This window comes from Papilio xuthus, unplaced genomic scaffold, assembly GCF_000836235.2.
Source record: "Papilio xuthus unplaced genomic scaffold, Pxut_1.1 DF824992.1, whole genome shotgun sequence".
NCBI lineage: Eukaryota > Metazoa > Arthropoda > Insecta > Lepidoptera > Papilionidae > Papilio > Papilio xuthus.
In genome coordinates, this window is record NW_013533657.1 from 3,662,779 (window position 1) to 3,679,367 (window position 16,589).

The 16,589-nt window shown below is 32.2% G+C and overlaps 1 protein-coding gene across 2 annotated transcripts; it reads left to right on the plus strand.

The window, feature by feature from the left end:
• Positions 1-11,289: 11,289 nt before the first annotated feature.
• Positions 11,290-16,097, plus strand: LOC106126595 (cytochrome b5 reductase 4-like). Of its 2 annotated transcripts, none has more exons than XM_013324318.1 (9): positions 11,290-11,462; positions 12,634-12,783; positions 12,859-12,927; positions 13,002-13,603; positions 13,684-13,900; positions 14,555-14,739; positions 14,930-15,030; positions 15,109-15,198; positions 15,561-16,097. In XM_013324318.1, the coding sequence occupies exons 1-9, from the start codon at positions 11,384-11,386 to the stop codon at positions 15,787-15,789; spliced, it is 1,722 nt and encodes a 573-aa protein (XP_013179772.1). In that variant the 5' UTR covers positions 11,290-11,383; the 3' UTR covers positions 15,790-16,097. The 2 variants fall into 2 exon arrangements, with proteins under 2 accessions (XP_013179772.1, XP_013179773.1); XM_013324319.1 differs by lacking the exon at positions 11,290-11,462 and adding an exon at positions 12,457-12,534.
• Positions 16,098-16,589: the final 492 nt, after the last annotated feature.

A 16,589-nucleotide genomic window follows, 5' to 3' on the forward strand; every position in this document is an offset into this window, starting at 1 on the left:
ATACTGCTGCGACTCCGTCCGGGCGAAATTATAAAAACTTAACTAGACTATGTGTTCTTGCAGACTATGTTCTACATCTATGCCAAATTTCATCCGAATACGTTGAGCCGTTCCGGAGATACCTTCTAACAAACATCCATCCATACATCCAAACAATTACGGGTAACTAGCTGTCGCCCGCGAATCAATCCGCGCGGAATAAAAAAAAAATATTAATAGCCTATATGTACTTCAAGGCTTGATTCTACATCTATGACAAATTTCAGCGAGATCCATGCAGACGTTGGAGAGAAACCTAACAAACATCCATCCATCCAAACATCTATAATATTAGTAAGAAATAAGATACTAATTTCCATACTAATATTTTTAGCTGTCCTATATACACCAGTGTCAAACCCTAAACGGATTTGAGAAGTGAAGTTTCATTCTATTCGTATTCTATCCCAGAATATACAGAAGGAGTACAGTCGGATGTTTTTAGTTTTTTAATTAACAGTGTTATTATCAAAATCATGTCATATAAATCGTGATAAATTATAGTAGTTATATACTAAACTAAGCGTAGCATGTTAGTTCACAAACTCACTTCAAAGTTTTATCGTTAAAGTTCCTGGCAGACGTAGTTATTGAATTATAGACCTCGTTGGATATTGATTTTCTCCGAATAGTTTTCATCGCTCCGTATTTCTATTAATAAATGTAACCTATTTATTTATCTGATACTAAGGAAAGACGGCAAAATAAAGATATAGTACAGTTATATTTTGGTAAACTCACATTAATTTATTTAATGTAAAAACTCAAAAACTACAAATTAATTTTAAAAATTAAAATATATTTTTTCCTGTATTAAGTTGAGCAACACTGGTAATAAATAATTTTGCATAGTTCCAGCGATTTTTTTTTATATCACAAAGTGACAAACGAACTAGCGGCTAACTAAATATCAGCGTCCGATATCAACAGACATCTACAATTGCAGAAGCGTTGCCTTCCTTTAATCGAAGGAGGAACGCACAGAAAGAATGCCCCGTGGATCAAAATCCACATCCTATCCCTATCCTTTCCTTATAAGAAAATGGTGGGAAGAGAAGAAGGACTACAATTAGGCATGGCATAGCATGGCACGCACACTCATCATACGAAACGCGGAATTACTTCACTTAAGTTATCAGTGTTTCGAATACTAAGAAATATAAGTTTTGATTCAATCAGAAGTTATTTAAAACGGAACAATAATAAATACTCTATTTGTGTATGAATCGTCAATGTCGTTTCGATCCAATTAATTTCTCTTTGTTTCATCAAATGGTAGGTACTTTATGAATAAAAGGTCAGTCCTTAATTACACGATGGCCTTGTAGGGTAAAGCTAGTTTCAGACTGACTGCTAATCAGAATTACAGCGTAATGTTTGTCGTAGGTATATTTTGTTCGCCCGATTCCTAGACTTGCTTGCATTGGTTAAACATCCGTTCAAAAATATGTTATTTTAAGAAAAGTTTTTAAGCGAAGGATGGCATGCGAACGAAGGATGTGTTTTTTGTTTGTATATGATTCGATTTAACTCAAACTTCCACTCAAATTATTTACGTGGTCTTACTCAGTAAATAATTAGTTGATAAATAAACTTATGGACTACCCTTAGTGTCCAATTAACAACTGTGTGAGACAATAAATGTCAAATTTTATAAAAATATAACTTCTCGTTTTTCCGGTAAATGTTAGATCGTCCCCCGAGCATTGTTCAATTTGATGAGACTTGCCAACTTAATAAAGGAAAGCCTTCAAGTTAGAACATCCTTGAAACTTAACATCGAACACAAACTTGAGTGTTTGTTCAACTTCCTATTGTAGTTATAATTAAAGGAAAATTACCATAAGAGTTTTGATCTAATTTGTATAGGATATTAATTTAGAACTTAATTCTTTGATGTTGTTAGTCACCATTCATAAAAAAGTTTTATGTTTATTAACATAAAACTTTTTTATTTGGGGTATTGCCCAGCCCACAAAACAATAGAAAATAGTCGAGAATGTGTTACTAAGGATTTTATTTTTTATTCTTTTTTCATTTCAAACTGCCTGTACTATTTAAGTAAACATTTTAGATTCATACAGTAGTTATTGTATTGTGTTATAAAAACTATATCAGTAAGTTCAAATGAGGTTGTAACATGCATTGTACTTATTTATCGATTGCTTCGTAGTAGGGAGCGGCTGCGACCTCGGTTATTGAATAATACATGTATGATGTGAGTGCCGAGCAAATCTCATTTCCCTCTCTAAAAGGTTTCACTATAGAGAATGAGCAATTTAATTCCATCTCAAATTATCATGTTTGTTCATAAACTTACCGTTATTATTTGACGTGCTTATACAATAAGTTATTGCTATATTTTTTATATATCATAAAGTGGCAAATGAGTGAGCGGCCACCTGAAATCGCTGAAACAGCGAAGTGACTGTTGCCCATAGACATACGCAATTGCATATGCGTTGAATTTTTTCCCATTCTATAAGGTATATAGTAGATTATATAAGTATAAAAAGACAAATCTATTAACTAAGAATTTGTACATTTAATCACAACTAGCTGTCGCGTGCGACTCCGTCTGCGTGGACTTAAAAAAGTTAATAAGTAGCCTAGTGTTCTTCCTGACTATGTTTTACATGTATGCCAAATTTCAGCTAGATCCGTTTAGCCGTTCCGGAGAATCTGTAAAAATCTGTATTTTCATATAAGAACTAGCTGTCGCCCGCGTCTTCATCAATTTAAAAACAAGTAATTTAGTAGCATGTGTGTTCTTTCTTATGCACCCGTTCTGGAGATATCATCAAACAAACATCCACCCATCGAAACATCCGCATTTATAATATAATATTAGTAAGAAGTAAGATAAAAAGTAGCCATTCCAGACGAAATATGTGTAAAAAACATAAACAAACTTATGCAACGACTAAACCTATCACTTCGCTTTGTGATTGAATTCGTACAATATGCAATTTTCCGAGGCAAATTACAAATGCCGGCGTTTACGATTTGACGGTGACTTAGGCTAAATTTATTCATCCCGTACCCGCTGTAAACACGTTTGTGTGTTCATAATTAAAATAAACAGGATTTTTATAAAAATAAACCTACGGATAAGGTTATTAAATAAGTTTAACGTTAAAAGGGTACATATGAATGTATTAATTGACAGAAATGTACTTTGAAGTAGGAAAAGAAAAGTGGGCACAATTTTACCTCAATTCAGATCTATAAGTAAATCGAATAGTCTGTTTTGATAATTTATTTACTTCTAAGCCTTTCAGAATACTGCCGACTATAAATTCGTTATTTCTATTAATATAAAAGAAAACATAATTTTAAAATATAAAAGAAATGTCTTAATACTTCACTTACAGTAGTTGCTACGGCAAAAGCTTTCGAATTATAATAATTTCCTGTGCTTAATGACAAATCGTTTTATAAGACTATGAAATAGTTTATAGAAAACATATTAAGTATCGTAAGTATAATAATAAGAAACTTGTAAAACAATTGGTCAAATAATAGTGACAAATAATATTCTCAGCTAAGTACGCGATTAAAATCTAATAAAAGCTTATTATTCAGTTATTCTATTAATAGTTTGAATGTAAAAAGGTTTTCCACAAATCTTTAATTTTCTTTTTTTTTATTTGAATTTGAAATACCTTATACCGAATGTATTTAAAATTCCCTTTTATCATTTACGTACATTTTTAATAACACAATCTCTAAATACAATTGTCGCTTGTAAAGACATAATTCTATCGCTTTTTATCAATCTTAATTTTACTTTATTTTTGTATAGAATACAATTTAACTAAAATTATTCTTAATTCTGCTTTGCGTACAATTATTTTTCCTTAAATAATAAAAATTAAACCACTCTAAGTTTCTTCCTAACGGCCTGTAAAACAGACGTAAACATAAATTAACAGTTTCAGTGGTTCGACGTCGTCTGGCTTTTAAATCAATTTCCTGCATTAAAAGCGCCTCAACGGCCATGTTATAAAATTTAAGTGCCGCACGCGAAGGCACAAATATACTTATTTTTGCTAAAAGCTTTCTCTTTATTAAAATCTACAACGGGTTTTTATGCAAAAAACATACAAATTTATTTAAATTATATTTATGCTTTAGAATCATACAAAATGTAAATAAGATTGTTTGTAGAATTTTGATAAATCTGAAGTATTAAATTATTCAAATTTTCGTGAGACATTATACTAAACTGATATATAAACACGGCTAAACACTGTGGTACTGGTACTTTATCCTAATGAAGGGGCCCCGATGTGCTCGAAGCTAGTCGGTGCCGCCACCGGACGTATATACGTGAGTGTTTAGCCGTGTTTATATATCAGTTTAAATCTAAAGTAGCTTTGTAATTCGATTTAGATCTAGAAAATTTAAGACTAAAAAGTAAAAATTAAAGTCAATAGATAATACCATAAAAGGCCTTACATCTAGCATTAGTTAAACTTAAGGTTATAAAAGTAAAGTAATATATTTTTTGATTATATTATAACATAAAATGATATGGATTGAACTGAATATATTTACCTTGCCCCATTTAGAAATGAATAACAATCCTGGAGGACGTTTTTACGATGGCTTTATATCAAAAGATGACAAACAGCCCTATTAAAATCTTATTGCTTCGTCCTTCGTTTTGTCATAATGATACAATCTATATGACAATATTTGCTGGATGTTATTTTTTTTATAATTATAAACTACCGTCGCCGACGACTCCGTCCGCGACGGATTACAAAAAACATATTTAGTAGCATATGTCTTCTTTCAGACTATTTTATACATCTATGTCAAATTTCAGCGAGATTTATGCAGCCGTTCTAAAGATACCTTCTAACAAACATACATCCATCTAAACTTTCGCATTAGTATCGATTCCAAATGCGTTTATAATATGGAGAAATTATATTTTACACGATTTATCTACGAAGTAAAAGAATTTAATTCTATCATAGGCTGTGCGTTTATATTAATAACAATCTTACTAATATTATAAATGCGAAAGTATGTTTGTTAAAATGTATTTCTTAAACGGCCTCATGGATTTCGCTGAAATTTGGCATAGATGTAGAACATAGTCTAGAAGAAGGCATAGGATACTAATTAAGTTTTTTTGCAGGCGACAGCTAGTAACTTATATAAGACCAAATCAGCTATTCAAAATGACTGAAATAATACAGACAACCGAAATGTTAGCACGAGCTTCAAAAGTTATATAACAATATTGAAAGTTATCGTAAACTGAAATTACAGGATTAAGTAAAGGTCCTTGTTGTATTAAAGTTGGCTTGTTTGGGTCGAGATGAGAGAGACCGTGCAGGCTTTGATATAGCCCACGCCCACGTCGCTTGTACTGTAAATTGACTTGTCAACTTTAACATTAATATAATACGTGACTAAAAATTGTAATATGAAATTTGCTTTGTACAATCAACTAAAATTGCAAGATTGCAATGAGTAGGCCTTATTCTTTTACATTAAGAAGGTTTTAATAAATAAAACGTATGTTAAATTGTTTAAAATTTCGTGAGTATGAGACCCATCGGGGGTCCGAAATTAGTCGGTGCAGTCACCGTTATACGTTTTTTTTTATATTATAAGGTGGCAAACGAGCGAGCGGCCACCTGAAATCGCTGAAATAGCGAAGTGACCGTTGCCCATAGACATAAGCAATTGCATATGCGTTGCCTACCTTTAATCAACGGAGGAGAGGATGCACAGAGAGAAAATATTTTCCCTTTCTATGCATCCTGTCAACCGGAAAGTCCACTTCCACTTCCCATCCTTTCCTTATAATAAAAAGGGTGGGAAGGGAAAGAGAACTAAATTAGGCACCCGGGACGCACATCATCATCATCAGACGAAACGCGGAATTGCTTCCACTTAACGCCTGTCTTCTGAGTGGTCGTGGTATTTCACCGGGCGAGCCGTGCCAATTCGTGCGAAGATGTTAAAGCGGGCTCTACCACTGTTAAAACGCGTGAGCTAAGTCGTACCTAATTAATTCAGTAAAACGTTTGTATTGCACGGACCTTTATGTAGTAAGTATATTAAAAACTAGGGAGCTGAAAATCAAAAATCAACCAAATTGAAATTTTGCTACACCATAAGCATTTTATGTTTTGCCTTAATACCATAACCAGAATCATAATAATTAAAATTACTTTAATATTAAAAATAACATTACTTAATTAAATTGATCACGTAACTAATTTAGTCTTATTTTAGATTTATATGCTATATATAAAAAAATTGTGACCAAACTTACACTACGATAAAACAGCTGCTCTAAGTGCTTAAGTTACTACAAAAGTTACCCTAACATAAGTAACTTGTGAAAAATAACTTTAACACTCAACATCCGGCACCGGGAAGGAAGTTTATGTAACGAAAAGGCTAAAGGAAAAGGAAAATTCATTTCTCAATAAAGATAAATTTTACCAAAAATGTTCGCGGAACGAATTCATATAATTTAAAAATTCTTTAAAGTAACCGTTCTAACTCAAATATATCTCCCATAACTCAATGTAAGGAACTAATCCAGTTATTTTTCAGATAAATTTTCATCTAGTTGGTCTAGATTTTTTTATAACTTACTAAAAATATATATTCAAATGTTTGGAATGATGGATTGATGTATCCTTGAAGCTATCTCCGGAAAGGCTCAACAGATCTTGGTGAATATGGCACATAGTTTGGAAGAACATATACTCACTAAGTTTTTTTTAATTCCGCGCTGACGGAATCGCAGGCGACAGCTAATTCACACTATAAATACTATGATTAATACTAACAATATCTCAGCATAAAATGCGTTAAATCTTAAATCTCAATTTAGCATTTTTTTTAGTTTAGTGTCTGACCACCGATGTTACATTTTTTGGGCGATAGAGCTTAAATTTCAATCAGTAGTAAAGATTTATTACGTAACAAAATTCAGAGAGCACGAGTTACTGTTTCCCATTAATCAGCGACGTGCGATACGGCACTCTATGATGGATTCACTAATTAAATTTGAATAACAGCGATATCTATAAACTAAGGAAATTCTCAACATATTTAACTCAATAATTATTTATTGTAAAATTCTTAATATGTTAATTATTCTTTTGTTTCTTTTCGCTAGCATTTGTTTTTTATTTCAGCCAGATATTTATAACTAGCTGTCATCCGCGACTCCATCCGCTCGGAATTACAAAGATCAATAATTGAGATAAAAACTACTGGTTATATACGAATCTACCCTTTCCTACGCATATCCTTTTTCACACAGTCATTCCATACTTTTTTGGTCTTCCTCTACCTTTGTAGCCATCCTGATTCAATCTCATTACTTTTTTTTTATATCATCATCCCTCCGCATAACATGTCCAAACCATGGTAATCTCTACGACTCTATCTATTGATCACTGGCGCTACATTAAAACTTCCTCTAAGATACATTAATATACATGAACAGTGGTAGAGCCCGCTTTAACATCTTCGCACGAATCGGCCCGGTGAAAGACCGCGACCATACAGAAGACAAGCGTGAAGTGGAAGCAATTCCGCGTTTCGTCTGAGGTATGTGCGTCCCGGAGGCCTAATTTAGTCCTCTTTTCCTTCCCATCCTTTTCTTTACCGGATGAGAGGATGCATGGAAAGGGAAGATATTTTCTTTCTGTGCATCCTCTCCTCCGTCGATTCAAGGAAGGCAACGCATATGCAATTGCGTATGTCTATGGGCATCGGTCACTTCGCTATTTCAGCGATTTCAGGTGGCTGCTTGCTCGTTTGCCATCTTTTGATATAAAAAAAAATTAAAAAAATTAGAAATATTAACAAGATAGAGAAATACTTGGGTAGGTACTTATATATCGATGTAATTTGGATCAAACTGGAAAGAATCTTTCCCCAAAATGTGTCATAACGAAATGAGTTCAGTATAGCCGTATTGCTAAGTAAACTCAATTTATTATTTACTGCCATAATCAATATGGAGGGCGCATTTTATCGGCCACGCTACAAGGCCGTAGATAATTAATAATATATACGTTGTCCCTACGAGGGTCGTAACTAAGGGTAGTCTATGATACATTAAATTATATTATTAAGAAATTTTGTGGTATACATATTCATTTATACATAGCACATGAAGTATTTTTACATCTTATATAAAATATTTTTCTAACGAATCCTCTATAACCGTGCGTTTCTGAGACCAAAATTCCCGTTTTAAATACATTTACTCTGTTTTGTCAAAGATAATGAAAGTGATGACGCTATGTTTCATACAGAGATTTTCGTCTCAGAAAACAACGGAGATTCTTATTATTCTGTATTTAACGACTTACTCTTTTTTCTCACTCATCTTGTCATCGTCATCAGCTCACTATACGTCCCCACCGAGGGGCTCGGAGCCTACCCTAAGTTAAGGGTGATTAGGCCATAGTCTCATCTCTCTCTTTCACATTGTACTCTCTCACTCATCTTGTAGTCATGATTAGTTCTTATTCCGGATTTATTTCGAAAAAATATAGACTGATGCCATAGCTATGTTAATATCAACACGATCGATTTGTTTTGGAAATGATTTTTTTAATTTATTACATAAAAAAGGTAAGAATATATGATTTTTAAACGATGTATTAATTTAGAGTTATTTTAACTTGTCCTTAAATTCTAAAATCATTGTATTAATGTTGACTTAAAAACAATTTTGTATTTCCTGATTGCAACAACGATGTCGTTCATCAAAAGTTATTTCCACTGAAAGCGTCGCTGTCGTGAACCCTGTCACAAAAAAATCCAATTTACTGCTCAAAGGTTTCCGACTAGATTTTGTAATTAAAACTGTACTTTCACGTTCTTTCTAATAAAAACTGTTTACCAACTTTTTTAATATACTTATCGATAAATAAAATGTAGTTATGCAGTAATATATAAAGACACTATTTATGTAAACATCACGACTAAGCTGAAAACTTAATTATTATTTAATAATACACCCAACTTCTTACATTGAAGGAAAACATTGTGATGCAACATGCACATATCTCAGAAGAAATTCAAAGATATGTGTGAAATCAACCAACCCGCACTTGGCCAGCGTGGTTGACTATGGCCTAATCACCCTTTACTTAGGGTAGGCTCCGAGCCCCTCGGTGGGGACATATAGTGAGCTGATGATGATGAATGTACTCAAAAATATATTGAACCTAACTACTTAACTTTTTGTCAAAACGTTTTCTAAATATTACAGAAATATATAGCCAAAAAAAATAATAATATAATGCAATATAAATTATTATAAAATATGTACATATTATACTATTTTTTTTTTGGCTATATATATAAAAAAATACAATTTGTTTTCTTGTCACGTGCTTTTTTAATTAAAGGTTCAAAGTGTTCTCTTAAAAAAGAGAAGTCTGTTGATAATTTCAGACCTTTTTCCTTTTGTGTGTCGTTTAGAACAGCCGACACTCAACCTTAATAGACCCTTACTGTAGATATTTAGCTATAAACTTTGGCATGACATAGTAAAAAGACTATTTGTAGCAACATATAAGTACGAGTATATAGGTACTTATTATGTACATACTTTTTGTACATAATTATATGTAATTAATTTTGATTCAAATTATTATTTCATTTTGCAGCAGTTGTGTTTCTTTTTAATATATTTTACGTTATTAAAATTATATAAAAGAATTTGCTTTATCCAGAGATTCTTTGTACCTATTGTTTCCATTGTTCGAGATAACGATTGGAAGATTCGAAGATCGTTTGGTTAGCAGATTTTTTTTAATTTTGAATATTTATTGGAATCTTTAATTATTTTTATCAATGGTTCTCATATTATTCACAGTATCTAGTTAATCCTAATTCATGTTCAAATTACTTTTTGTAGAATTTTTTATTTATCATTTTGATACGATAATTAAGAAAAACAAGCTTTCACAAATAATTAATTCCGTGTTAAATAACAGAAGACGAAACAACGATAAGAAGCAGCATATTTAAAGAAACTAAAGTTTCTTCGCTCATTTTAATTAATACATGTTCAAAAAATCTACAGCCTCATTATTTATATTCTTTAAGATAACCTTAAAAGTAAGTTTGCGACGTAATTTAATTTTCATCACGTTCAAACTCTTTAACTATCTTCAAAGATGTCAGAGGGATTGGCTACTTTGAGCACGTAACCCGCGATAGAGTGCTCCCTCACTAAGATAACATTTTACGTTCAAACTTTTATACGATAAGTTTAAGACATAACTTAAATATTCAAAAGTTTAATTAAGTCATGGTTTACGATTCAAATTAATTTTATGTGTAAGTGACCTCCTACATATTCTCCTAAATACTACACAGTCATGCCGCACTCGCCATCACATCATCATTCACACACCCCCACACTGCTAATTCACTTGACTACTTATGAATAAAATGACTCAGTCTTAATAGGTTTGTTACAATGATGCTTTTAAAAAGTTATTGACTATTACATAACAAAAATAAAATAAGTAATTTCATTGAAACACGTGGAGATATAACAAACAATGTATGTATACTTTGCCTATAAAGCATACATCTGGATTGTCCTTGTAACTTTAAACGAGAATAATAAAGTTTAAATAAAAAGATGGATTTCAAAAAGAAGGTGAAAACTTTGTTACAGAAAAGAAAATTTGATTCGATTTTATGCCTATGTTTGTACCTTCCTCAACTCACGTAATAAGGTTCTACGTGAATTGACTTAATTTTTTGTCCTCAGAACTTTTATTAGCGTTTCTTTTACGTTATTTATAGTTTTTACGATCACGATTAGCTTGTTTAACAGAGAAAGCTACTTACATTCTTTATTACATTTGTACTTAACATTACTTTGAAAGACTAAAATTAAATAAAAGAAATCTGGACCTTAAGATATGAACAACAAGCCATATAAATGATTTTAAATAACAATTATTGTAATCCCTTGGGAATCTTGAATAAAATTTACTGAAATATACATTTTCCATTATTTAAAGACATCACAAGTCTACGTGATAACTCATGTGGTCTCCTGACACAAAAGTAGCTCAATAACGATGTGGTGACGCGTTTTGTCTATGTTCCAAAACCTCAGCTCCCATATTCAGGATGAAGGAGCTACAGACAGCATACTAATGTGAGTATTGAACGTATGTTTCATTTGCTTGCCAGTCAGTACAATTCAGAGTAATGAAGTATACAAACGTATTAATATTTTAGTATTTTCGTGCCTGTAAATATTTCATAAGATACAAGATATTTACTAGTGTGTAAATATCCTTATCATTTAAATATGAGTATAAGGAAATTATTTTATTGTTTCATTTGCAATCGTTGTCCTGATTCCAGAGACACGTCGTCTACTATATCAAGTAAGTTATTTTTATTGACTTACATTAAACCAAAGTTTTTCTACACTCAATTTGGTTTCATGGAAGTTATATTAACAATTTCTGAATGTACAAAATGGACATAGAAAATACAGACCAAAAAGTACAAGCTAGTCTCAACTTTTGTATTATTTTCCAAAGTTTTCAAAAAGTAACGGGTGAAATAATCTAATACTTCAGTAAAAACTCGAGAACTTTGCGCAATTTTAAATAAAACTGTTTGAATAGCATAATTGAGTTTTTTCATTTGTCCAACAAAAAGTATTAACTGTAAAAATACGAACGAATAAAACGGACTTCAATTTTAGTTTGTATCAACAGCGTTAGAATTTAAAAAGAGTTTTTAAGGTCTTTTACATTGTACTGAATAAAATTTTTTTTATACCACCGTCAAATTGTATATATCGTGAGTTTATAATCTCTCTAATTATATTGTAAACTGACGGCATATTGGGAACAGACCTTGTAATACAATTTTGTCTTTGTTTAATTATCTATATTCCATCGTCCACCACTTTTAATCACAGTTGAAACCAAATTGCGACTTAAGTTAGCCGAATATTGTAAACAATGTCACGGGAATTGATGTTACGTACTTTTATCGCATGCGTATTTTAAGACCAGATTACCCTATGTGTCCGTCCGTAGTCCTAATACCTATTAATTTCCGCTACATAAACAAACCTATCAATTAATCAGTTGATCAAACAAAATGTATCTTATCAAAGTTGTAAACAAACATTATGACATAATTAAAGTGTACAGAGAGATGGAACATAATTAATATTGATTCCGTAGATGGGAGAGCTAACCGCAACGGGAACGTGCTGATTGCCTGATTGCTAGTGTCATAGTTATGTTGATTGCTTATTAATTATTAACATCGCGCGTGTTTCGACACAAATATAATTCCTTTATTAATAAGCATTTGTAGTTGATATTTAACTATACTTGTATTGACTCACAAAGCATTAATAATAATTGAATCATTAAGATCCCTTTCATATGATATTGGGCGATTACAGTACTATCTGTTTAACTGCTAAAGAAACAAGTAAGATTAATATTTATAAATAACTTATTTGTGTAGTTTTTTGTGTTATTTTTTTATCTGTGTACAGGAGCTTCTAATTTAATGATAATTGATTTTTAGGTGAGGCGAAAAACAATAAAAACTACTTGAAATCAGGGAACGGTCTTATAGATTGGATACGTTTGGGTAATTCGGGAGTTGATCTGACCGGGGTCGGCGGCCGGGTACGGATGATACATCCTTACGAACTAAACCAACATAATACTAAAAGTAAGCGTTGTTTAGAATAGTTCTTTTTTTCTTTAAATTTTAAATGATGATTTTGAATAAATGTTTTTTGTACAGATGACGCGTGGCTGGCGATTCGAGGCCGTGTTTATAATATCACGCACTATCTTCCTTTCCACCCTGGAGGTAAGTTACCAAATACAAGTAATACATACAGGATGTTTTGCAAATATACACCGTAAATCCTATTTTATTCGCAGGAGCAGAGGAACTAATGCGCGGAGCTGGCAGAGATGCAACGGAGTTATTTGACAAAATTCATCCGTGGATCAATTACGACTCTCTTCTAGTCAAATGTTTAGTTGGAACACTCCGTGTCGAAACTCAAGACATATTTTTCGACGCGAACGATTCTTTTCCTGAATCCGATTTACTCCTACCATCGTCAATTACACAAGACAGAATCGTTATTAGAAATAAATTGACAAATTACACAACTCCGCCAAGAAAGAAGAGACTTTTACCCGAAGATGATTTTCTAGACGCGTTAAATACAAGTTTGGAACTTGAAGAATTATCTTTACCTGGGTACCTTGGAACTTTGAAAATATTTAAAAAGGAAATACCTCCAGAAGACGTTCCGCCCGCTCTATTCTATGATTGGGAACAAACTCCTAAACAATTAACCATCGCAGTGTATACAGGACCTTTGAGCAATCCGGGCGCGTATTCGCGTATTGCTGAAGGCAATTTGATCATCGAAGTTACGATCAATGGTTGGTTGCAGACTATTAAGGTATTGTTAGAAGAATCTGTACAAGATTTACAAACGAAAGTGTGTTACCATACCGGAAAAATAGAGGTATGTTTTTATAAAATGTTGTATATAATATCTACTATATTTTATTAGAATAAATGTATTAACATTTGTCATATTTTTAGATAACAGCTCAAAAGGCTGAGAGTAAAATATGGAAAAGTTGCGGTGAAATAACAGTAGGGTCACCGAATAAAATAACGTCACATAAAATACTCGACTACAAAGTTATTTGTAAAAAAACATTGACTCACGATAGCTGGATGTTAGCGATGTCTCCACGCACTGGATCCATTGTTCTACCACTCGGACATCACGTAAGGGTGCATCAAACTATAGCTGGTGAGTTACAAATAATTAATACAATTACACAAACACTAAATATCCCAAAAGAACCTTTTACATGGAACTTTAAAAACACGTTATTGTAGAAATGTTCCTTTGATGCAACTGACAGATTATATTAAAAAGTTACATAACTACCCATTTTATTCCCTTTAGTAAAATTTATTATGAAGGTATATGAAAGTATTTTTCAAGTTATTAGGAGTAATTTACAACAAATATACAAACTCTTTTGATCTATGTGATTGATGATACAGATTCCTGCGGGAGGCTGAGTACATTCCTCGAGGGATGAGAACACGTAACTTGTAGACAGTGATGGATCAACTTTGTGATTAATCTCACCTGCTATCACTTTATTATTCTGACTAAAAAATACTAGTTAGGTGTTCGTCCCTGGAATTATTTGGAAGGGGTTTATTATAAATTAATGATATTTTCCGAATAATATAGCTACAGTACTTTGCCAATGAAATTATTGAAAACATTAACTGTTAAATATATGGTTACCGTATTTCACTGTGGTACATTTTGTTGTCTGTTTTTTCAAAAGAGAATAACAGAGATGACACGCTTTTACCCAAGTGCTACGACGGTAGAATACAAGTTGCTTAACGTAGAAAATGTGTAATAACTTCTCTTATTTGCCAGGTTCCGAGTACGTAAGATCTTATACTCCGGTTAATAAATACTGGGATGAGGAAAGCACAAACAGTGACATACGTCTCGCAGTAAAACGATATGACAACGGCATCCTCTCACCAATGCTCACCTCATTGAATCCCGGGGAACTGGTGAAAGCTGCAGGACCGTATGGCACATTTCAACTGCATAGAGTAAGATCATTTTATTTAGTAGAGTATACTCATCAAATTAATTTTAGTGACTACCATAATAAGCAAGAAAACTTTTTGAACAAAGGGCAGAAGAAAAATTTGAATTTTAGACGAATCATCCATTCGTACAAGAAATGGAGGCTCACTATTAAACGATTATTGTATTACTATTTCTAAACTGTTTTTACAGTTGAAATCAACTAGAACAATGTATCTTCTGGCTGCTGGTACCGGTATTACGCCAATGCTCGGTCTTATTACATTTATGTTAACAAGATCTAATCCCAATTGGTATGTAGCGTTATTGTCTAAAATAAGTCATCAGTTTTCGATAGTAATAATTCACGTGTATATTAATTTTGTTTTCAGTGATTATGTCCATCTCTTGTACTTCAATAAGACAGAAAAAGATATTATGTTTCATGATAAAATGACCGCGTTGGGAAATGAAGATAAAAGGTAAAATTCAACCTGCACTTACCGTCTGTTTCTGAAAAACCCATCTGTATTAAAACATATTCTCTCATTCTCTTTAATAAAAAAATATTACTATATTTCGCTAGTCGAAATTTAGAATTTGCCATTTTGTAACCTACACATAACCTCAATTTTACAATTTTTTTTAATTGTTTTTTTTTTTCTTTTTTGGGCAAAGAAAACATTATTCACATGATTTTGTGGGCTCTGTCTCCAGAACTAGTTGAAACTGTGTTTCAGGAGACAGCGCTTTCTCTTGTCTATTGCCTAAAGTTATTAATATTTATAATAGTATATCTATTGCTTAAAGTTATATATTTAATTATTACTGTATTTTTTCTTAGATTCAACGTAATTCACATACTTTCGAATTCGGGTGACACATGGAAAGGTCGTAAGGGACGTATCAGCGCTAAGCTTCTGCCAGAAATATTTGGCGAACATAAAATTGATTACGACGATGACACGAGTTTTACTTGTATCTGTGGACCGAAGGAATTTACCTTCATCTCTCTAAACATCCTCAAAGGTCTTGGAGTGGAAGAGAGCTTCATACACGTGTTTATAGGTTAACAGATCAGAGGCAGAGAGATTTTTTTACGACTATTCTAGGTAGTCAAACCTAAACGACTTATGAAAACAATGAGTTCAAATCTCACCCACACAAACTTTTTTCATTGCTTAATCTTTTTTTTGGTTTACAAGTATATCCTAAAATACGACAGTGTTAACAAATATTATAGTTTATTTAGTTTAAATTAAAGAAAATCTTTGTTTTAAGTCGCAGACAATAGATGGCGCTATTTCATCTATCAGTGGCTCAATCAGATTGTTTTAAGTTTTTTTTATTAAATTTATGTTATTTATTTACCATTTATGTAATATGCTTTTTAGTAATAATAACATTTTTATTCGCCTTATTTTTCATTAGTATAAAATAAAACAAGAAATATAAAGGAACATAATTATAATACAACAAAATCTTTTTTTTTATTAAAAACATTCCCATCCGACGTAAATGCTTGTACAGTCAACGTCCAAACAGCACCTTTGGTGTTCACTACGCGTACATTATATCTAAAGGAAAAACAAGCTTCGTAAAACTAATCGACTTATGCGACAGCGAACATAAAATACAGCAACACGACCACAATAACATGAGACTTGAGGATGATGACGTCACGGCAACTTGCTCGTCGTGTCATGTGGTGCTTGCTTTTTATGCAACATCTTGCTTGGAGTGAATTTTATTTAACATGTTACAATTTACAATTTTATAGAATTTATTTTCCAGAATAATGTTGATATTTATTTCTTAACTTTTTTTAGCATTTACTTTGTAAACATCTAGAATATTCTTCACTCTAAGCAAG

What these genes read in the sequence shown, in the direction of transcription:
- LOC106126595 (XM_013324318.1), top strand. Translation starts at nt 11,384, where the DNA reads ATGAGTATAAGGAAATTATTTTATTGTTTCATTTGCAATCGTTGTCCT. An exon ending in TCTTCCTTTCCACCCTGGAG is followed by an intron (nt 12,928 to 13,001) that starts GTAAGTTACCAA and finishes TTTTATTCGCAG; the next exon opens with GAGCAGAGGAACTAATGCGC. An exon ending in ACAAGATCTAATCCCAATTG is followed by an intron (nt 15,031 to 15,108) that starts GTATGTAGCGTT and finishes TTTTGTTTTCAG; the next exon opens with TGATTATGTCCATCTCTTGT.